Source organism: Ovis canadensis, chromosome 1 (assembly GCF_042477335.2).
Source record: "Ovis canadensis isolate MfBH-ARS-UI-01 breed Bighorn chromosome 1, ARS-UI_OviCan_v2, whole genome shotgun sequence".
NCBI lineage: Eukaryota > Metazoa > Chordata > Mammalia > Artiodactyla > Bovidae > Ovis > Ovis canadensis.
Genome location: NC_091245.1, coordinates 244026131 through 244048792, shown reverse-complemented (window position 1 = coordinate 244048792; position 22662 = coordinate 244026131). Strand labels below are relative to the sequence as shown.

Genomic DNA, 22662 nt, shown 5'->3' with positions numbered 1-22662 from the left:
CCCAGCCTGGGCACTGAATCTCCAGCCGGGAGCACAACCTGGAAACTTATTAGAATCTGCCTTTCTTCTCTTGAGACAAGGAAGGGGTGCCAATGAGCATCGGTAATTCATCGTGTTAGGGGAGAGCCACGAAAGTGGGGCCAGTGGGTACGGGCAAAAGGCATCATTTTTCTTTGCGGGGGAACACAAAGGCTGCACGTTGTGGGGTCGTGAAATCCAAAGGGAGTTTCCTGCCCAAGGTCAGAGGTCGTCTTCAGCCTGCTTCCCAAGCCAGCGACCTCAGTCTCGGAGCCTTCCCCGCTGCTCCACTCTGATTACCCCGCAGGCACTCCGGCAAAGGGATGCCCGCCTCTCGGCCACAGCTCAGCCAGCGGGGCAGGTGCAGAGCAGGGGGCAGAGCGGGGGGGGGGGGGGGTGCGGGTTGGCTGCAGGATGCCTAGGAGCGTCCCGGCTAAAGGCGAAACGGCTCCCGGCCTCTGCCCGCGGTCTGCGCTCGCCAGCTGCACCCGGCACCTCCCGGGCTCCCCTCCGTCGGGCCCTCAGGCGCCAGGAAGTTGGGCTGCGAGGCTGAGTTGTGCGACGGCCTTGGCTCATTCTTCTGTTCCCTAGAGGGAAAAGCTAGGGTTCTTCCAGCTGGGGGCTGAAGCCTGGGCGACCTCCGTGTGCCCAGAATAGAATCTGCGTTAGTGGGTCCCTTAAAGGACCAGCCTGGACATTGAACCTTCCCTTTGAATCGCCCCCCGCCTCCAAGCTGCCGGCGGCTAAAGTGGAAGGGTACGTGGTGCCTCTTCGCAGGTCGCTCTGAGGCCATTGCTGTCGGAAAAGGGGTAGAAATATGACCTTAAAGTCCAAAGGGAGTTTCCTGCAGACGGTGCAGGCCAAGTTGCGGCCCCTCCAACGCCCCTTCTCCATTCCTAAGACCTCGCTGGCTCCCAGCTGTCCCCACGGACTATTCATCAACTCCAAACTTTCCTATTAAACCTTTGGAACGGTGCTAGATTTCTTTCACAGTCTGACTGTTCCCGCCCCACTGGTCCCTAATTTCTAGGGCCTCTAGATGTCTAGGGTAGTGCCGAGAACCCCAGATAGCTGCGGCCTTCTCCCTTGGGAGCTAGTCCTAGTCCTGGTTCGCATCCGGGAGAAAGAAAGCCAAGTCCCCATTCCACGGGAGGCCGCGCGCAGAAAGTGGATCCCAGCGGTCAGCGTCCCGAGGCAGGACCAGACCGCACAAGGGCGAGGATGCGGGCCCCGCAGCTGACCCAGCCGGCATCTCCCGGCAGGTTGGGTCGGAGAGGCTCCATCATCTTGCAGCCAGCCGGCCTAACTCGGCTCCTTTGACCCCGGAGAGGGGAAGCCAAGTCCTTCCCCACCGTCCTGGGTGGAGGTGGAGGGGGCAGGACGGAGAAGCTGCTTACAGGGTACCCCCTCCTGCGCCGGCCTGGGGTCGAGGGAAGCTCAGGGCCATGACTCCCCTTCTGGTGCCAACGGTGGGGCACTCAGGCGATTTACAAAGAAGGGAGGGAAGGCGGGCAGGCAACGATCTGATCTTGGTCCGAGTGCCAGTGGGAGCCCCATTCAACCCCCTTGCCCACCCCACTCTGAGAAGAAGGGATGGACTCATCCCCAGCGTAGCCTCTCCGCGGAAGGGCCCCCTCCTCCCCTCAATGTCAGTGGGGTGGGGCCTATACCCACAGTTGGGGGGCTAAGGTGCGGGGGATGGGGAAAAACGTCTAGCTGGGCCTTTTACCCCAGAGGGGTTTGGGTGCCAATGGCCGAGATAAGGGTGCGTTCTACCCCGCGGCTGGGGGTACAGGTCCGGTCAGCTTGCCCCCCGGACTCACGCACTTACCCTGCTCCACCTGTTGCCGGGATCGCCTCATTTCTGCACATCACTTTGGGGTGGCGGAGGGGGGACCACAGAACCCTCCAAGCCTCTCTTTTGTGGTTCCAGCGAGGCGGTCATCTTTCATTTCTCCTTTTCCAGCTTTCGGGGAGCAGTTAGGGAATGTATGATGAAGCAGAAATGAGCCGTCAGGATGATATTTTAATGGCTTATATGTCACGTTGGTGCATGTGGCTTTGAACTGGAGCCGCTTGCGTTTCCTGCAGAGAGCGCCGCAAATCCCACTTGATAACTTCTACAACCCACAACTTTTTTTTTTCTCTCTCTCACATTCACTCTTACTCTGTATATTTGGACGCGTTTCCTAAAAATACCCTCTTGTCAACGTCCCCCTTGGATATTCCACGGACTGGAGAGGAGAGGACTGACTTTTCTTTTTTGAAGAATTATTTTCGCTCTTCCCCCCTCCCAACCGCTACCCTTCTCTCCTCAGTTCCCCTCCCTTGTTTTTTCTTTTCTTTCTTTTTTTTTTTTTTGAAAGGCAAGCGAGGTGGGTTCAATATTTGTTCTCCCTGGTGAAAGCAGTACAGCCTCTAGAGAAAACTTCACCTTGCAGATAAGATTTTTATGACTACCGTGAGGCAGGGTCCAAATTCCCCTTACAGGAAACAGAAAAGACTCTGAGTGGCTCCACTATATCTTTTTTGAACAAAGTGTATGGCAGTTAAAACAAACAAACCCTCAATCCCTTTGCCTCCATTCCGCATCCCAGTTCTACTCAAAGTTGGCAGGGGATTTGGGGGCTGCTGCACTCAGACTTGTTGCTGGGGACTGAATATTTGATTTTTTTTTTCTTTCTTTCTCAAATTTCTGTTTCCCAGCACAACAAGCTCAAATGCTCAGCCAGGTTCCCTCAGACACCAGGAAATCATCCCAACTAACAGAAGTACAGTTTTGAGGAGGGAGAACCCAGGAAAAGAGCAGCTCAGCTCACCAACCCCAAGCAGGAGTCTAGTTGGTGAAAAGACCAGAAAACCAGAAAGGAGGAGAGGCCGACTCTGACCCTGCCTTCCTGCAGCCAGTGCAGCCTGAGCAGACGGCTGGGCAAAAATATTCATTTTCATTTTCCTCTAGCCCAGGCACTGGTGAGTTTCCTAACCGGCCGCCTGTGAAAGGATGAGTTGAGGTCTCTTTGTCTGAGAAAAGAGTTTAGGGCTCTGATTCAGCTGCAAAGAAGCCAAATGAAGTTAGAAACAAAGGGCAAATTGAAGGATTCCGACTCTTGGCTTTTTGTGTTTTCCTTACTAGAAAATAATTAGACCTAATGAATATGCAGACGTTTCTGCTAAACCCTCGGCCCGGGCTGCTGGGTTTTAAACAGAGTTGCGGAGAAATGCAACCTTCATCCCCCAACCCCCGTAACTGCATGCATTTTTTGAAATGCATAAATGTTGCTCGCCTTAATTGATTGAGTCACAGGGATTTTTTCCCCCTGCTTTTAAGTGCCATACTCCTCTACCTTTCAACAATCATTTTAATATATAGTCAATGGCTCTTTGTGGACGGGACAAAAAGCAACTACGCACAGTTGTTGAATAGACTTTGCGCTGGGCAAAGACAGGTTAATCGAGGGCCGCATCGCGAAAACAAGCGAGTGTTGTATGTTTGCACTGAATCCAAATGTCTGCATTTTCCTAACTAAATCAAAGGGAGTGTTATTTCTTTTTCTGCTCACTCATCTGAAGGTAAGTAAATTTTCTCTGGCGATCAAAAGCCTGGTCGGCAACAAAGACCGCGCCCGCTTTTTCCACCGTCCTGGTGTGGCGAGTTGGGGAATTTCAATAACTGTGACAAGGGTGACTGATTTGTGAACTAGAAAAGGTTTGAATGTCACAAAATTTACATTGGTCCTATCTATCGGAGATTTAAATACCAAAAAAAGTATTCGGGGATTTCTAGGGAGCTCTGGGCAATCCTGAAGAACAATGGCACGTTGGGAAATTTACAGTTTTACCTGAATGAAAGGGGCCCGGGTTGGGAACACGAGTGCAGAGGGAGGGGTTAGCGGGAGGGGCAGACAAGGGAGACTAGGGGAAAGGGAGAAAAGAAAAGAACACAGGAAAGGAAAATCGGCAATAATGTTTTTAATTTGCTTAAAACAAAAACAAAAATCAGACATCAACCAGGAAAGTTAGAGCTCTGATCCACCTGAGGTTTTTATTTTTCTGGGGGGGGGGGGTGTGGTGGTGGGTAGGGCACAAAAAGCCCGATTGATTTAATAACAGTGAGAAAAATCGAGGCAACCGCTCATCCTGAGAAATAACATTTCTTGTGAAGAGAGAGTGGAGTGTCTGTGTGCTCCCGCGATCTTAAATTATAAGCAGGAGGGGGACGAAGCAAGAGGGAAGCAAACTTCAAAAGGACCAAATAACAAAAGCCTCCTTTGCTTCTCTTCAAGGCGGGGACAGGGGAAAAGAAAGAAAAGAAAGTTGCTGAATCGGGACATTCTGGAAGTGCCTTAGCTGTGTTTACCAGCCCCATCCCCGCCTCTTGTTCTCGGAGACGCCCGAAGTCGCTAATCGCTCAGCTAAGAGCAGGTTTGCAGAAGGACAAGATAGAGAGAGAGGTGGAGAGCGAGAGGGGTACGAATAAAAACAGAGAGAATGAATATGACCGCGAAAAGGAAAAGAAATAGTGGCAAAATTTTTTTTGCATGAGAAGAGGGAAAAATTTGGCTAAAAAAAAAAAAAAGTTGCTACTCCTGGCAGCCCCGTTTGTCAAAAGGGGATGTCAAGCGCTTTACAATACCTGGGATTGATGAGGCGGGCGGGCCAATGAACGGCGCGCGGCGCCTCGGCGCGCCCTCCGTTGGCGCGGCGGCTGCGGGCGGGGGGAGTGCCGGCACACCAATGGGCGCCCGCGTCAGCAGCACGTGACGCCTCCCCCTGCTCCCATTCATCAAGGGGGGGACGGTGTCGTCCTTTCAATTCATTTATCTGCAGGAATGATTGCTGCTATCAGTCTCGCGCTCACCGCCCGGCTGAGGAGGTGAAAGTTTCTCCCCAGGAAGATAAACCGCAAAAGACAATATTGTGCATGATTTGCGCCTTTTCTTTGGCTTTTTCTTTCTTTCTTTTTTCTCCCCCTCCCCCCCTTTTTTTTTTGCAAAAAGCAGAGGGGGAAAAAGGAGAGTGAAGGAGCGAGGAGGCGAGCCTGAGAGAAAGGAGAGAGAGAGAAAAGAAAGGGCGAGGGGCTAGTGGAGAAGTGAGGAGGGGCGTACGGAGCGAGGCGGAGAGAGAGCGAGCAGTCGCGGCTCCGGCGCTCACATTCCTCTATGCTACAAATCCGGGAGGAAGTTTTTTTGGGGGGCTGAGATGCTCCATGCCTTTCCCCGGGCAGCCTTGACGCGGGGTCCTCTCGGCAGAAACTGAGCGACGAGAAAGTGAGAGCCGGGCCGGCGGGGTCCGCTCGGCGGGCGCCGGAGCCCGCTTTGCTCGCGGCCCACAGCCGTCCGGCTTCCCTGCGCTTGGCCAGGCGGGCGCCCCGGCGCGCCGCGCCGCTGCCTGCGGGCTAGGACTTCGCGAGGTGGGTCGACTCCTCCTCCCTCCTCTTCTTCTTCCTCCTCTTCCTCCGCCTCCGGTTCCTCCTCCTCCTCCACCACCACCTCCTCCTCCTCCTAATTTTCCCTCCTCGGCGGGCGAGGGTGGGGGGGGCGGGGGAGGCCGGGGCTCGCCCCGAGCAGCCACGATGCTCCTGGACGCCGGCCCCCAGTACCCCGCGATCGGCGTGACCACTTTTGGTGCGTCCCGCCACCACTCGGCGGGCGACGTGGCCGAGAGAGACGTGGGCCTGGGCATCAACCCGTTCGCCGACGGCATGGGTGCCTTCAAGCTCAACCCCAGCTCGCACGAGCTGGCCTCCGCGGGCCAGACAGCCTTCACATCCCAGGCTCCCGGCTACGCGGCGGCGGCGGCCCTGGGACATCACCACCACCCGGGCCACGTCGGCTCCTATTCGAGCGCAGCCTTCAACTCCACGCGGGACTTTCTGTTCCGCAACCGGGGCTTTGGCGACGCGGCGGCTGCAGCCAGCGCGCAACACAGTCTGTTCGCGGCTTCGGCCGGGAGCTTCGGGGGCCCACACGGCCACACGGACGCCGCGGGCCACCTCCTCTTCCCCGGCCTTCACGAGCAGGCGGCGGGCCATGCATCGCCCAATGTGGTCAACGGGCAGATGAGGCTTGGCTTCTCGGGGGACATGTACCCGCGGCCCGAGCAGTACGGCCAGGTGACCAGTCCGCGTTCAGAGCACTATGCCGCGCCGCAGCTGCACGGCTACGGGCCTATGAACGTGAACATGGCCGCTCACCACGGCGCTGGCGCCTTCTTCCGCTACATGCGCCAGCCCATCAAACAGGAGCTCATCTGCAAGTGGATCGAGCCTGAGCAGCTGGCCAACCCCAAAAAGTCGTGCAACAAAACTTTCAGCACCATGCACGAGCTGGTCACGCACGTCACTGTGGAGCACGTCGGCGGACCGGAGCAGAGTAACCACATCTGCTTCTGGGAGGAGTGTCCGCGCGAGGGCAAGCCTTTCAAAGCCAAATACAAACTGGTCAACCACATCCGCGTGCACACGGGAGAGAAGCCCTTCCCCTGCCCCTTCCCTGGCTGCGGCAAGGTCTTCGCCCGTTCTGAGAACTTAAAGATCCACAAAAGGACGCACACAGGTACGGAAACGGCTGTCCCAGACAGCCCTCGGTTCCCTATCCCGGCCCTGAGACCCGCAATTCACAAGTCAGCGGCGGGGGCGCGCAAACCCGGCCTCGGTTGGGTCTGGAAGTCAGATTTCAGCCGACAGCGAAAGTGTGCTCTGGGTTTTAGTTTGAGGCTTGAAAGTCTAATAAAGTATAGAGAAGGTTGGAGGAGAAGGATCTGGGCATATAGATTTTTAAATAAGAACTAAAAAAGGCCGGGAGAGCTAAGAGACAAACCGGCTTTGGGGAGTCCTTGGTGCGCGAGAAGACAGGAGAGGTGGCTGGCTCCCGGCGGCGGTGGAGGCGGAGGCGCCAACCGCTTCAGCTGCAGGCAAATCTAAACGTTTGCTTCCAGCCAACATCCCCTCTCTACGCACCTTAGTGAGGACTTTGCCAAAGGGAGGAATTGAGGAAACTGGACGAGATCGGATGAAAGGGCATAGAAACAAAAACAGAATAGAGGGGGTGGCGTTGGTGAAAGCAAGTCAGTCGGGCCTGTGGAGGCTTTTGGAGGTTTATGCATAAAGAGCCCCGAATTTAATAATGACTTGTTTGTAAGTAGATTCGAGGAGTCGGGAGAATCGGCAGAAGGCGGATAATTCCTTTTTGTCAATTAGATTCTGTGAGGACATTTTCAAAACACCGAATACCTTGAGATGGTCTTTAAAAATAAAGAGACCAGTCGGGAGCAGTTAAAAGAAAAGTTCGCAGCGAGCTTAGGGCTGCAATCTGGGTCGGGCAGGCCGTTCTGGGCTTCTTGGGCCAACAAAGCCGGGAATGCTGCTTCATGGTTCTGGCGGGCCTGGGTGATTTCTGAGAATCGCGTTTGGAACTTGGCGTTTAACGCCTGAGTCAGAGAGGAACTTGCAGTGCTGAACTCTCGGCCCAGATTATCCTATAAAATGTGTGTATAGGAGGTGGGGTGGGGTGGGGGCGGCGACGGCGACGAGGAGGGTGCGGAGCGTTGAGGAGGGGGTAAGGGGAGGAGAGAAGAGCCAAACCGTAGGAGAATCAGCCCGGAATGTGAAAATTAGAAACCGAGACCTAGGTAGAAGCTTTCCGGAGTCGTCTGTATAGCCCCGGGCCTAAAAACCTGCAGCCAGACCTGCTGGTACTCTGGGATCTAAAAAACTACCACCACCACCACCAATAATAATAATAATAAAATAGTAAAATCTGGATCTAATTGGATTGAGTTAAAATATTTCAGATGTTTATAATTCCAACGCAGATATATGATTTCATAAACGACCCGGGTTTTGAGCTTGAAAAGTGCTAACTCTGAGCCGCTGCTTTTTTTCATTTTTGTCTTTACTTTTTTTTTTTTTTTAAGAGCCGCGGGGTTTGTTCTAATCAGACCTGTCTGTTTCTCGCCTTTTGCACCAGGGGAGAAGCCCTTCAAGTGCGAGTTCGAGGGCTGCGACCGACGCTTTGCCAACAGCAGCGATCGCAAGAAGCACATGCACGTGCATACGAGCGACAAGCCCTATCTTTGCAAGATGTGCGACAAGTCCTACACGCACCCCAGCTCGCTGCGCAAACATATGAAGGTAATCGCCGCGCTCTCGCCGCCCGCCTTGGAGCCAGGAGCCCTCGCAGCTCTTCGGCCGGGATCGGGCGGCGAGTGGCAGCTGGGCGGTGGCAGGAGCCGGCAGAGGCGAAAAGGCCACGATTCCTTTCTGCAGACTTCGCAGAAAGCGCGGGGGCTGGAAAAGGGGATGTGGGTACCCAAAGCCCTTCTAAATTTACTGTTTAATAATGAGAGTCAAAAGAAGCGAGCAGCGGCTGCAACTGAGGGGGAGCCAGGACAGTCCCGGCGGGATGATGCTGCCGAAGCTGCGGCCTCGGCGGCTTGGCTGGCAGCGCCTGCACGGAGTTGGGGTCTTGCACGCGAGCCTGAGCGCTGGCTCACCTAACCCTGAGCCAGCAAATTTCAGCGGCTGCTGGGGAGCGTGTGTGTGTGTGGGGGGTGGACACCATCTCGGGCTCTGGCCTCACATCCAGCCTCCTGCTTCCCAGATCTCTCTTCTTTTGTGAGTCGGGGGTGTGGGGGGCACTGTCCTTTTCCAGAGCTGGGTCTCTGCAGCGCCGAGGCGGGGCAACCAAGCCTAAGTCCCACGGGTCGGGCCTCCCTGGAGTTCAAGGGGATCCAGGGCTCCGGAGTAGGGGGTTGGGGGACGGCAGGCAGCGCTCAGCATTCATGCTCCCTTAACGGCCGCCGTGGCGGCTCTTTATCTCCGTAAAAACGCGACTTTATTCCCGCAGGTCCATGAATCCTCCTCGCAGGGGTCGCAACCTTCGCCTGCCGCCAGCTCGGGCTACGAGTCCTCCACGCCGCCCACCATCGTGTCTCCCTCCACAGACAACCCGACCACCAGCTCCCTGTCGCCCTCATCCTCCGCGGTCCACCACACAGCCGGCCACAGCGCGCTCTCTTCCAATTTTAACGAATGGTACGTTTAAAATCAGAAACAAAACACCGAACAAAACCCTATTTAAGAGACTGAGCACACACGCGTATACAACACATAACTGAAAGAACCCTGAGCATCAAAACAGCATCCCCACCCACCCCCCAATCCTGTTTTTTTCTAAACCTGCCGGTAGAACCAGGACCGAGTGAGAGAAAGCACCAAACCTTTACTTTTTTTTCTTTTCTTTTTTGGCAAAGGCTTGGTAGCCAACGGGTGGGAGGGTGGGCATGGAGAAGGCGGCCGCCTGACCAAATGCCGCCAACCCCGAAGGCCGGTTTCTCCTGGGAATCGGAACAGGCTCTCTGGGATTCGGCCTTTTTTTTTTTTTTGCTTTGCATTCTTGTAAATACAGAATTATTAGCTTAAAACTGTACTGTTGGATTCTGTATATAGTTATATCTCGGTTGGAACGGGCGGGTGGGATCGTGGCGTTGTGGTCTTTGCATTGGGGGAGGGGGGAGGGGCCGGGCGGGAGCGGGAGGGGGAGGGGAAGGGGGGTTGGGAGGCCGAAAGCCAACTGTTTGTACTGAATGGCAAGAATGTTCTAGTAAATGTGTACCAAAATGTGAATTACTTTGTACGATTACAGTCTCCACGTCGACCTAACAGAATATTATTGGTATTAATGTGCTTTTTTTGTATAAAGTGCAAACATTTCGTCCCAAAGTCTAAGTACCTTAGTGCAGTAAAATGTTGTTTCACGTCCTGTCAAGAATTCGTATAGTACGAGCCTGGATTTGCGTGTCAAACTGTTCCATTTGTTTATGTAAAGTGATATTAAAAAAAGATATAAACTATAACTGTCCAGTTGCTTTTGGCAAAAGATACAACCACATAATGTATATAATTCCTAGTTTCCATATTTATCCGCATGTAAAGGGCCGGTTTATTCATGTTACAGCTATTCAATATTTATGGCTAGAAGAACTCGTATGTACACTTTAGTTTCCAGACTGTTTGGTAACCTTTCGTACCTTATTAAAGATTCTGAAATCTCAGTGATTGTGGTAGGAATTTCTTCTTCACTCCCAGCAACCTGCTGCCTCTTCTACCAGCCTTAGTGGGTCTCGGGAAAAGCTCACCAGTCTTCCCTTTCTGTCATCGCAGGTCCTATAAACATGATAAATGAAAGCTACCCTGCTGGCTCTCCGAGAGGGTGTAATTAGTATTTATATCAAAATTTATGAAACAAATTTTCGGCCGCAGTATAATTTAAATGACCTTTGCAGACGTAGAATAACAACCATAAAAATAACAGAAATAGATTGCACAGGCGACATCAATATTAATGTAGGTGAACTGTCAGAAGCTCAGGGGCTGGATCTGCAGCTTTGCAAATGAACTTGCAGCCTAGGGTTCTGCTGTCCCCCAAATTAAATTCCCCCAGCTGAAACCAAGTTGCAGATTTACAATATCATATTTTAAATTGCCATCTTCAATTAAACCATTTATGGCCATAACTAATTTTCAGGATGTCGATGCATGTTTTTCCAGGCCTGCCTTCTTTGTGCAAAAGTAAATGTCCATAAAGCGTTTTACTTATATTTCTTCAAACGTGATGCTAATTTAAATTAATTACCTCCTATGATATGTTATTATTCCTATAATTTTGCCACTGTTATTCTCTCAAAAATACATCTAGGGAAGAGAATTATTTTATGCAATTTGATTATCTCTATCTCTTTTATTTATTTCTCATTTACTTAAGAAATTCGTTCCATTGGCTGGCGTTGATACAGTAAATTTGTAAATGAGGAGACAGTATAAAAAATCTAAATTACTTGTGCTTAATGACTGTAGCAGAACGCCTTTTCTCTAAATCAGATTGTCTTTCTTGCAGTTTAGTTTGATAGATTTGCAAGCTATGCTGCTCCCTAGAAGTTAGCTGCACTGGTAGGAACGCAAGCTTCTTTGTCTCTGGTTGTAGCTTGCATGATCGCCCCATTAAGCAGACAGCGTAGCCGGAGATCACAAATCAGGGTCTTGGCTGTAGCTGCAAGGGTGTAGCTGGATGGGTCAGAGCTGGAAGCAGAAACTGACCTCACTGAAGGCCAGGAGGAACCCAGACTTGGTTGTTTAATATGTTGTGTGTATTCAGGAAGTCACAGGCCATACTGATTCTGAGAATGAAAGCAAGAGAGGAAAACAAGAACCCCTTAAAATACATCTGTTCCAAAGTATACCTTCAACCCTTTACAAAGTCAAAATGTTAAATTCTTTTAAATTTGGGGGGGGGGGGGCTTGTCCTTTTGTTGCTTGCTCTTTGTATTTGTCACTTTAAGTTAACAAAATTTTATTGGGTAAGGAGGGGATTTGCTACACTTTCTGCCGCACATCAGAAACCTAGAGCTGGTGGTGGTTAACTTAAAAAAAGTGTTATTGTGATCTATAAGAGTAGATACCAACCTTTCATGAAAAGAGCGCCACCTTGCAAGGTTTGGTGAGATTTAAGGAAGTTGGAACACCTAAGCAGGAATTGCTGCTGGTTCTGAAATTTTGTGAGAGTAGAAGCTGCCTCCCAATGGCTTTGGAGGTTTAAAACTAACAGCATAGTGTTTGAGGTGACTCCAGACATTAGGCCCAATAATTAATAAACCTAGAAAGAACAATAAAAATAGCTCAACTTTCTAGGAAGGAAAAGTAAGCACCTCAAAAAAATAATCCTTTCCTTTAGAGATCGGAATTTCTGGGAGCCTGATATAATATTCATAATAACAGTAGCTTTGTAACTTTGTTAGGATGTTAACATTTAGGAAGATACTCAATGAGTGCATTTTTCCTTTGACTATTCCTGAAAGCAGTTTACCTCAAATTTTGAAATATAAATGTCTCATGATTTGTTATATACCTGATACTTTTAAACTTTAATAACATAGTGTAATAATGAAATATCATACTGTGATATAAGAGTTAAATAGGATATTTTAAAGATAAATTTTAGGGATAAATATTTACTTCACAACTACTTCATAGTGTAAAAAATTTTTTTAGACATTGAAGGTCAAATAATTTTTTTAAAAAACCCACAAAACCATTTGAGGAGTACTGTGTGTGAATAATCACACTTACCAGAAAGGAATTTTTCTAGTAGCAGCCAATATTTATGTCAGTTCCTCTTATGCATTCTCTTTTCTAACACTTACAACAAAGAAAAAGTCATTAATGATGTAGGTTGCCTAAAATAATGCTTCATACTTAAATGTAGTCTATTATTTTGCTGGTACCTTTAATGTCTGCTTGTTGAGATGTATTCTTCATACTTTTCTTCATGGGCTATTAGGTTTTGAAATACATGAATGTGAACATCGAAATATATTGTTAGACCCTATTTAGCAGGAGCTGAAGATGCTGCAAATGGCTGGTTTCTGTGTGTAGTTGTGGATATTGATTTAGGCAGAAAGTTGTCCTGGTTCATATTTTGACTGCATTGTATTCTGTTACTATCAAATGATAAGAACAGCTAACAAGTTATTAAAAAGTTATATTGTGTCAACAAAAAATGCCTGAGTACAAGCAATCATATTTGAGAAATGAGAAATGAGTTGTGGTATGTGTGTGTGTACATTTATAGAGTAAGCATGTAAATATACAAGCACCATTTATGTGGGGACTAAGTAATTTTCAAACATTTCAGGTCCTTTGTTTTCTTTTTCAAAAGCTACCCCCAACTGCTTTAAGCATTTGCAGCTGATGATTTTGATTTTTTAAAGTCAAGCATTCAAGTTAACCTTTAAGAAGCAAACCACCTCCAAAAGAAAGATGTAACCTTTCAATTGCCCCATATGCTTATCATTTTTTTTTCTTTTTCCTTTTTTTTTTTGCTTTAGCTGACAATGAAAATAACACTAACCTTCTTTGCTGATGGGCCTGGCATTTAGATGTTTTTATTTGTTGATGGGGAAGTTTTCTCAGAACTTTTAAAGGCTGGCAACAGAACTAAATTCCCTAAATACCTTACCCAGCCTAGAAACCCTCCCGATGTTCCCTTTTTGAGGTCAAATTGTGATCAGTGTCCTGGAACCCTTGTTGAATCAGTGCTGGTGGAGTTGGTACCTGAGCATACTGCTTTTCAGGAAGCAGCTTGGGGAAGGCCATGGTCCTTAAAGAGCATCAACTTATGATGGGTTGGGGAGGAACTCACTATATGTGGTTTGGCAAAATCAAAATGAAGGCACTGAGCTTGTGCCTTTGATTAATTGTGAGCTAGGTATGATGTCAGCAGATTACCAACTCACCTTTCTTTCTTTTTTCCAATTCAAAATACTAATTGCAAATTTATCTTCTCCTGTCTAGGTATAGAGTTCTTGTTCCTAGCATCAAATGCAGTTCTTAGAACTATGTGTTCATATAAGGAAAACAAAGTCTTTGTTGTTTTCATAAAATTTGCCACAGTTGATATCACTGTCTGGTTTTAGAATTCTTGAAAATAGAGTGGCAATGGAAAGATTTATGTCATCTATGCCAGGCAAACCACTAAAGGTTCATATTAGGTTTTTTTTCAACTTTTTACCAACCCATTCACATCAGTAATATGTATCCATTTAAACTGGTTATATAAACAGAATGTAAGATTTTATGGGGGTAATATAGAGCAATCTCTTTTTTCAAATAGTAATCACTAGTTTGGGGTTAGAAATAAAAAAAATGTTGACAACTTCCTATAGCATGTCACATCTGAGCCTTTCCCTCAAAAATTTTTTGCAACTATAATGGCATAATATTCAAAAATAAGGGAAGTGTTCTCTATTTATCTATGCAAGGCTAGTTCACTCCAGAATGTCTCACCAAGCAAGAGGAAACATGATCAGGCCAAACAAACCAGGGGCTATTTTTACCATGCAAACTGAATTCTGGCATTAGTTCTTAACGTTTATTTCCACTTTAGAGCAAGGACCTAAAACAGTATGAAGTTTCCAATTGATGCTATACCGGAGGTGGGTTTTTCAAGAATAAGAAACTGACTTTAGCTATTTAGTATGGAAAGAAACATTGCTGGGCAATACTACTAGAGACTTCCCATTGTCTGTCAGTTGTCCACAAAATTTTGGCTGTCCCTGACATAGCGGGTGTACTTTGTAAGTCTATGAGTAAGAATTCGTGGGTTGTGAGACTTACACAGTGATATTTTTACCTACAGCATACACAAGAATCAATTATTAAGCGTGGATATAAACAGATGGGAATGCTATCTTAAAAAAAAAACAAGACGTTCAAAGGCCAGCGACTTTAGCAAACTTTAAAAAAGTATGATTATTTTGCATCTACTTTTGTGTAAAAATCCCCATTAAGCTACAGAAAACAAGGAGAAAAAGAAGCTGAGAGAAGCTCACATCCTAACCCCTTTAAATTTTTTTTTCTGTCTATCCGGGAAAATCCTAGCCTCTGGCAAAGAAAACTGAAAGTTGTGGAGGAAGGTAAAACCACGGAAAAGGATCGGGGTGGGTGAGTCTGTGAGTCAAGAAGATTTTTGTCCTGGAGAATTTCTTGAAAACATATAGACAGAGGCTTTGGAGGTGAGTTTGTGGTGGTGGGATGGAACACCAAGGCTTCCCCACAGCACCTTCATCAAAGGTCTGGCGGTCAGCGTTTGATGGGCCCCCTATGCCACCCTGCACCCCAGCGAGGTGCTTTCCAAGTCACTGCCGCGGGCTGGGGCTGGGGCTGGGAGAGTAGTACGCATGCGTGGCCCTAGGCCCGCGATTCCACGTGCTGATGAATATGCATGAGGCGTCCCCCGCCCACGCGGGCCGCGGAGGAAACAGCTCTGAGGCTTCGGCCTGCGAAAGCCTGTGGCCTGGCTGCCAAAATAGTGCGGCGAGGAAGCTGCACGTGTTTGTTTTGAAACCTCGTGGGTTTAAGTGAGATCAGCAAGCCAGGCAGACAGCGTAGGCTCCAGCAATCTGGTGGGCCCTGCAGTTTCCCCTTCCTTAAAGACCGCCCCGGTGGACCACAAACTATGCCGCTTAGAAGCGGTCCTCCTCCTGTCCCCTTCCAGGGAGCTGGCATCATGGCTGTTCTAGTCACCTGGCCCCTCTCCAGTCACAGACCCCACGCCTGAGATGGTGGGCAGGGTACTAAGGGTTTTCCTATCACCCACCCTCTTTCTTTGCTCTGATACAGGCCTGTCTTTGTCTTTCTCCTCCTTTTCCTTTTTCTCTCCGGGTTCCCAGTCCTGTTTCTGACTGTGTCCCCCAGTACCTACCTACTTATCTGGTGGACTGTCAGCCCCTTGTTTGAACAACTGCTCTTAAGGTTTTAACTCGACCCATCCCAAACGTTTTATAAACGTCCGCTGACGCACGTGTAAGAGCTGGTGTAGTTCTATATAAGCTCAAAAGTAGCCACTGGGGGAGGAACTACTCTGTCCAGGAGACCTGGAAAGTGTAGGGTTTGGGGAGAAAAGCCCAGAGTTCAGGTGCTGGGCTATTGCTTTGCCTTCCTGGTGACGTTCCTTGGGTTCTGCACTTTGCATGATATTTTGTGGCCAATGTGCTGACATTTCAGAGCGAGTGCATAAATTGTCTAGTGGAGTGACTAACACTTGCAAGCAAAGGGGAGGGGTCGTGGAGCGCCCCTGGGTTACTTCATCCTCACACCAGTGTCCATGGAGTTAGGCTTTTGAGTGTTTCGGTCAAAAATCCTAGGTTCCATAACATCAGAAAATGGCTCCCAGACAGGTCCCAATCCTCCTCTGAATTTTACTTTCAAGTAGAGGCAGACCCATTCCATGGGGCCCACCCCTGTTGCTCCCCTCACTGCCAACAGGAGAGGCCTTTTGTCACTGCCCGGTTCTCAGTGCAGCTAACCAAGAGCCAGCTTCACTCCTGCCAGTTCTGAGATCCCGGCGCCATAGCATCAGTTCACCTGGCAGCCATCACTAGCCAAGTCTTCAGCTTTGAAACGGAGGTGCAGCAGAGGCGTTTTGGAAACGTTCCTGCTAGGAAAAGGCCTACCCAGAGGCTCAGAGCTAAATAACAGGGATGGCTGGATTAGAGCTGCCGGGGACCTGGGCCTGGGGAGGCCTGGCAGAAGTCAACCAACCTGGGATCGGTCCCAAGGACTCGGTGGAAAGGGGTTGGCGCATCAGAGTTCTCTTGTTCGAGGTCCCGGGAGGACAGTGCACCCCGCGTCTAATTAGAGGAGACGAGGCCCTAGATCCACCGAACCTCCGTTACAAGGGCCACCCCACAGGAAACTCGCTCCGATTTGGGTCCCTTTGTATTTTAGTATGTTGGGAAGCGGGGGGGGGGGGGGGAGGGGGGTGCAATTTTAACTCTTAACTCCACGCTAATTATGAAGACCTGAGTCGGCTCATTTTAAGCAGAAAGCTCTAACTCAGCGTGGGTTCCTGCGTTCTTGCCCCAAAGGCCAAGGCCCAAAGAACCCTTTTCATTTGGCTTGGGGCTCGAGGGGAGGGAGGGGCGGGAATGGGAGCGGGCCGGGGTCCGCGAGCCGGCGGCCCTGCGTGGCGGACAGGCCCGGCTTCCCCGCTTGGCCGCCAGCGTCCGTGCGGGCGACGCGGTTGCCCTCTCCGGGCCAGAGAGTTGGGGACGCCCCTTCCCCGCCCCCGGCGCCCCCAGCGCCCCCGGGGTCGGCGCCAGAGACCTGGCGGCCCGGAGGCTCTGACTTGAGGCAGCGAGGCGGGCTCTGGGGCCTCCCCGAGCCAGGACGAGTTTAGTCTGAGGAAGCGACGGCGGGGGACGCGGGCCAGGGCCAAGGAACCGGGGACCCCAAACCGGACAGGCGCTTTATTCCCCTCCCCCTCCCTCCGCCCCACTCCCAGCCCCTGCCCAAGTTGCCTGTCTCCGGTAGGACTGACCGTCTGCCCGGCCTTACTCTGCTGCCAACCTTGCCCGAAACCTAGACCCCAGATCCGGTAAGTCGCGTTCTCCCCTCACCCCGCCCCGCCACCTTTCTAGCGGACTCCGCGGGCGGCTGCGTGTGCGCGCGAGCCGCCGGAGGCGCGCGCCGAGAACTTGGGCCCCTGCGGCTGGTGTGTGTGAACACAGAGTACCCGAAGTAGTCAGAGGTGTCGTGGGGCTCCCCTGTGAGGAGGGAGCGGAGCGGGGTGGTCCAGCCTCGCTCCTCTGGATCCTCCGTCCCTGTGGACACCCACTAAAGCTATCTTTTAAGAATAAGCTTTCTGCTGGTCTCGTGTGTGTGTGTTTTGGGTGAGGGAAGCAGGGGGAGGAGAATTGCCCCTTCCCCTAAGCAGTTTCTAATTCCTGAGGTCCCCAACAAAGTTTACTCATGATTTCCATTCGAATGCTGTGAAGTTATTATCATTACTATTTCAAGTGAAGATTTCTGAGAGTCGCAGCTTCTCAGATATACGTGCCTCTGGAGGGCATTTCGACAATTACCTTGTCCACTAACTCCTCTCCCTTCCCACTGGAAAAAAAATAAACTTAATTTTTCAGTAGTTGCCTTAGGACACGTCGTTTACAAGTCCCTAATGTGAGGGAAGAAGGGAAGAAAGAAAAACAACCTTGGCATTTCTCGTTGGGACTCTGCGTGCTCTGTTATTGAAATGTGAAAGATGGATTTTTGGGGGGGAGGGGGAGGCAGAGCGCTGGAAGAGTGCTTTTGAACCGCGCTGCCCTGTTGCACGGGGCTGACCTTTGGCTGACACGGCCACGGAGCGGGCCGTTCGCTAACGAGGATTTGATACATTAGACATTCGAGCTGGGCGTGTAAACCCACACTCTGAATCCAGATTTCGCTCAAATTAGTGTACGAGGAAATGATCTTTTTAAGTCCTGAGGCTTAACCAAGTGTCAGGAGGGCCGATTGCTGCCTGAAAAGGGCAGGGAAAGACACTGTGTAAAAGGCACATTCACTGCTCCTTAAAAAACAAACAAAATCAACCCCCCAAATCATCTTTGAAAAATTTCCGAAATCCTCCCAAGTCGCTCCTTTTAAGTGATGCTTATAAATAAGGCTAATCATCTCGTTCTAGTGAATTCGGTTGTATTAATTCCTAACACGAGGAAAAGCTGTGAAGACAGTGTCACAGTTATGGATATATATGTGTGTGCATGGAAATATATACACATATATATATATGTAATACACAATTATATAATTTTTTTCTCATTAATCGCTGGAGATGTTAGAATGTGACAGTTCATTTCTGCCAGGCAGTGGGGGCACATATGGAGGGGAAAGTCACAGATTTCAAAACCGTTTCAAAGTTGACGCGTCTCGATTTAATTTGGTTCGACTCGTGTCCAGACTTCGGAGCCCATCAAGGGAAGGCAGGCTGGCCACGGGGAGCCCGGCCTGGCGCGAGGGGTCGGAACATGCAGCTCGCCAGCCTCACGGATGAGACTGAAGTTGGGGACTTGGCTGTGACAGTGGAATAGGAAGCCAGTTGGAGGCCGCAGCGGCTCCCGCAGTATTTACTGACTTTGGAAAGGTGTGATTTTATTTAAGTTGACAATAGAGCTCCAACTTAAAAAAAAATAAAATAAAATAAGCACCTCTAGAAAATGTTTTTCTCCTCCTTCTCCCAAAAGCAGAGCCCGCGAAATGTTCTGAATTGGAGAGGGGGGAGAAATTCGCTCCTGCACGAGTTGCCAGCCATTCTTAGGGTGGAAAGGGGAGGAGGTATCTGTGCCCTGCAGCCCTGTAAAGGCCGATTGCCCTCAACTACCATCCTGGGGGAGGGTCTCAGCGGCCGTGGCAGTTTTCTACACCTGAGTGTTGGATTCTGCCTCAGGGTTTCGCTGGGGCTGCACTGGGGCGGTTTCTGGGACCAGAGTTTATTAGGCGAAGCAATTTTTGGCCTTAAATTTTGCTCTGGGAGTCTGCCTCCAATCCCCTCTTGTCCTCTGAGTGTGGATAAAAAGATGGAAAATTAACTATCATGAAAAGAAAGAGACAGTTTAAAAACAAGGATGCTAAGAGAGAGAAGTGATTCTCCCAGACCTATGATGAAGAAATTCATACAGGGCCCAGGAGAGGTACAGGATTCATTCCAGACAGAGCTCTGTAGACCCAGTCCCACTCACAGACTGACAGGCTCGCGTGTCCCCGACCTTTCGGATCAGGGCAGCTGAGCGGGCGGAACACTTTTCTGGATTCAGGCTCTGACCCCCTTTCGAAAAATCACACCTCTGCACAATTTTGACAACAAACGCCCAAGGTTTGGGAGGGTTACAAAAGCTGGCCTAACGGTGAACAGGAGAGTAGGGGAAGAAGGAAAGGTTGGGAGTGGAGAGAGCAGAGTTTGCTGCCAGTCCTCTTCAAGATCGAGTTCATTTTTCCCTGGTAGCGGGTCCCGGGTTTGTAGCATCAGCAACCATGCTTGGGGGAGAAACTCTCCGGATCACCAACTGCCAAGTTGTGTCAAGTTTGAGGTAGAAAAACGGTGGGTCTGTTTCATTTTAAGGTCCACTTCTGGAGTCAGTGGAAACCATCTAACGTTGACTTTTATAAAGAGTGGAAGGAAGGAAGCCCCGCAGTTTGCAGACCAGTCTGGAGTTTCTTTGGCCCTCTTGTCTAGACCGCCCACCCACGTCCAGCCCCGGGAGTCTCCACAAGCGCTGTGGCCTCCGCACGCGGTCTGGAGTCTGGGTGCCCGCTTGTGCTCGGAAGCCGCGGACGCTGTGGTTCTGACTTCCGCAGGACTTTCTGGCGGGCTCCAGGGCTGCGCCTTTCGCCGCTTGGGGGTTTCCTCCGGCCCTGACCCGGGCTTCCTCCCCGCAGCCCCCCACAGCTCTAGGCCTGGCCACCCCAGGGACTGCCCTGGACCTGACATAGGCAGAGCGGTCGCTGACGTCAGGGGCTCCCAGTGACCCGAACTCCAGCCCCGGCCAGGAGGCGCGCGGCGCGGGCATCATTAATTACCAGACGCTAAATGTTACAAGGGAAGCTCAAGGTTTTTCAGGAGGCAGCTGATTTTGAGAGTTATATGTCTGTGTGTATATATATATATATTGGTGTGGGGAGCGAGAAAAGAAGGTGGGGGGGAGGGAATGGAATGAGAAACAGTGATTCGGTTTCTCAAAGCATAGTTAGTAACTTCTCACCCTCCAGTGTCCAGGTCCGCCCCCTATGTGCACCCTTCCGTAGGTGTGGGCTCCTCACTTTGTAGCTGGTTTGGCAGATTTTCGGTGGAAGCGCTAGTATTTGTTCCTACGGGACTCGCATCGACAACTTCCCTGAGGAGTCAAGTTTGAGGAGTTTAATTATCTCCAGAACCCAAGGGGGTGAGATAGGGTGGGCATTGCGTCCTAAAAATAGATCTAGGATGTTGGTATCACCCTTTGTATTTGGTTAGATCTTTAGCCAGAGATCTGATATTATTATGGTTGTTGTTGAGTAAAAAGAGGAGGGAAAACCCCACGTACACCAATAGGGTCAAGATAAATGAATAGTGAAATTCGGTATTAGCAACGAAACCTTTCACTGGTAATGTCAAAAGCAGCTTTCCTTTTTTCTTTTGTTTTAAAAGGAATTAGGCATGCAATATCTAGCTCAAAATAGAATTTTAAGCTGTAATAACTTCTTCAAAATCACACCAATTATTGGTTCTAGCCCTAATACATTTTCAAAAATCCTTTCTCCGAGGATCACTGCCGAGTAAACACAGGCAGGGTCACTGTGAGGCATATTCTCTCTTGGGCCCTTCTCTGCAAAGGGAACAAAAATCGTGCAATATGATAAATTCCACAGGTGATAGTGAAGTGACTTTCTGGAAAACAAAAAAAAAGAACAAAGTGAACTTAGAGTTAAACTAAAACCCCCCTAAATTAAATTTTTTATGTAAATGGAAACAATAATCCACAAATTCAAACATCTTAAATATTATATTATTTGCCATAAATAATTTCCTTGAAACTGGCTAGTTGAATTAGCCATTTGGAAAATCCTGAATATAAAAATAAAACTCACATATATCACTGCATATCATCAATAAATAGCAGCTCTCACAAATATAAAATTATCTTCATACATGTGAATACAGAATGCATCTGATAGTACCCAGAGTCAGAACACAAAGCCTCTCTGGTTATATCTATAGGAGGTAGAAATATCCTGAGAAGTACTTTAAATAGCAGGTAATTTGTTAGAGTTTCACTGACAGAATAAGAATGAACTGAACTTTAATTTTTCTTTTGAAACTTTTAGAACCCTGTAGGCAGTTTTTGATTCAGATCTATGATGATGACCATTTTATTCTGAAATCAGTAATTTATTTTGAACCAATAATTATAAACATTTAACAAGTATATACTGATTTCTCAGAAGAGATCTAGTTCATAAAATATGAGGAAAAATGGAGCCCATGCTTAATACCAAGTGTAAATATATTTGTAGTATAGAAATTCTATGGAGAATTTTAAAAAGCTTAAAAGGTCATATTAATACCTGTATTGAATACAAAATTCCAGAAACACACACCAATACAAATTTCCAGGAATTGTGTTAAAAGTATTTGAAAAGAGATATTTGCATACCAAGAGGGAAAAAAGGAACCTCAGGGTAAATAAAACAAAGGTCCAAGTTCCAACCTTTTTTTCTTTAATTATTATTATCTGTTTTCATGGCTTGTACCTAGATTTTTACTTTGAATTCCAAAAATGTGTGTTAACTGTAATAAGAAATATTTGAAGTTGAGGACAACAGTTAGTCGGCATCCAGCAACTTCAGTGCTACTTTACTTACTACTACTTTTATATACTATAAATATTCCCAGAGAGTTCTGCTCTTTTTTGGTGCAACAGGTTGAAATTTATGGGTCTGAGATATTTTCCAGACTATATGTGTTACACTCTGGCTGAGAAAAACCTTGAGATATTCATTAGATTAAAAAAGTCAGCTAATATTGGTATAGTTTCTGAATCAATTAATTATTTATAGATTTAAGGCAATAATTGAATTGAAGTGCCAAATTTCAAGGTCATTATGTATGTATGTGTATCTCCACATAAGTAATCTGTACAATTTGGATAGTATCCTATGGGCCTTATGTGATTTTTGGTGTTGCCTAGTCAAGATTTCACTTGCTGACCAGGTAAAGTTAGTTGATATCCTTGACTCAGCTTTTTTAATGTAAAATTAGTGCCCTAGATAAGATGCTCACTGAATTTTTATATAGTTCTTAAAGCAATGGTCTTGGTTACTCTTACTTATAGATTGACATTTTAAAAACGTTTAAAGATAGAATTTTATTTGTGAAAAAATTAAATCAGGAAAATTTACTTAACTGATTGGATATAAATGTAATCAGCAATTCCTATTGTAAAACTCATCGTTAAGATTTTTCTTTTGTGTGTGTGTACTTAAGAGAGAGAGTCCTGTTTTAGAAATATGCAGTCTATTAAACAAGGGGTGGGGGATACAGGAAATCTATCTTTCTCTTTTTCTGAGTTTGAAAAGGAAATAACATACATTCCTAATGTTTTGTTTATGTGAATTACAAGGACCTGGGGCAGAGAGTACTTAGGAGATGGAAGCATTATTAAATTCAGTGGTTTAAGGGCATCCATTTGGGAATTATGAACTTCAAGTTCTGGTTGTATGCAAATGTATGTAAAATATGTTTGCAGTACATATTAATTCACTGAATTTACAGATCCCAC

General features: G+C 48.2%; 1 protein-coding gene across 1 annotated transcript; it reads left to right on the top strand.

Annotated features, from left to right (window-relative positions):
- Nucleotides 1–5590: 5590 nt before the first annotated feature.
- On the top strand, nucleotides 5591–9062 carry ZIC1 (Zic family member 1). The gene is made up of 3 exons (XM_069593440.1): nucleotides 5591–6572; nucleotides 7986–8149; nucleotides 8865–9062. The coding sequence occupies exons 1-3, from the start codon at nucleotides 5591–5593 to the stop codon at nucleotides 9060–9062; spliced, it is 1344 nt and encodes a 447-aa protein (XP_069449541.1).
- Nucleotides 9063–22662: the final 13600 nt, after the last annotated feature.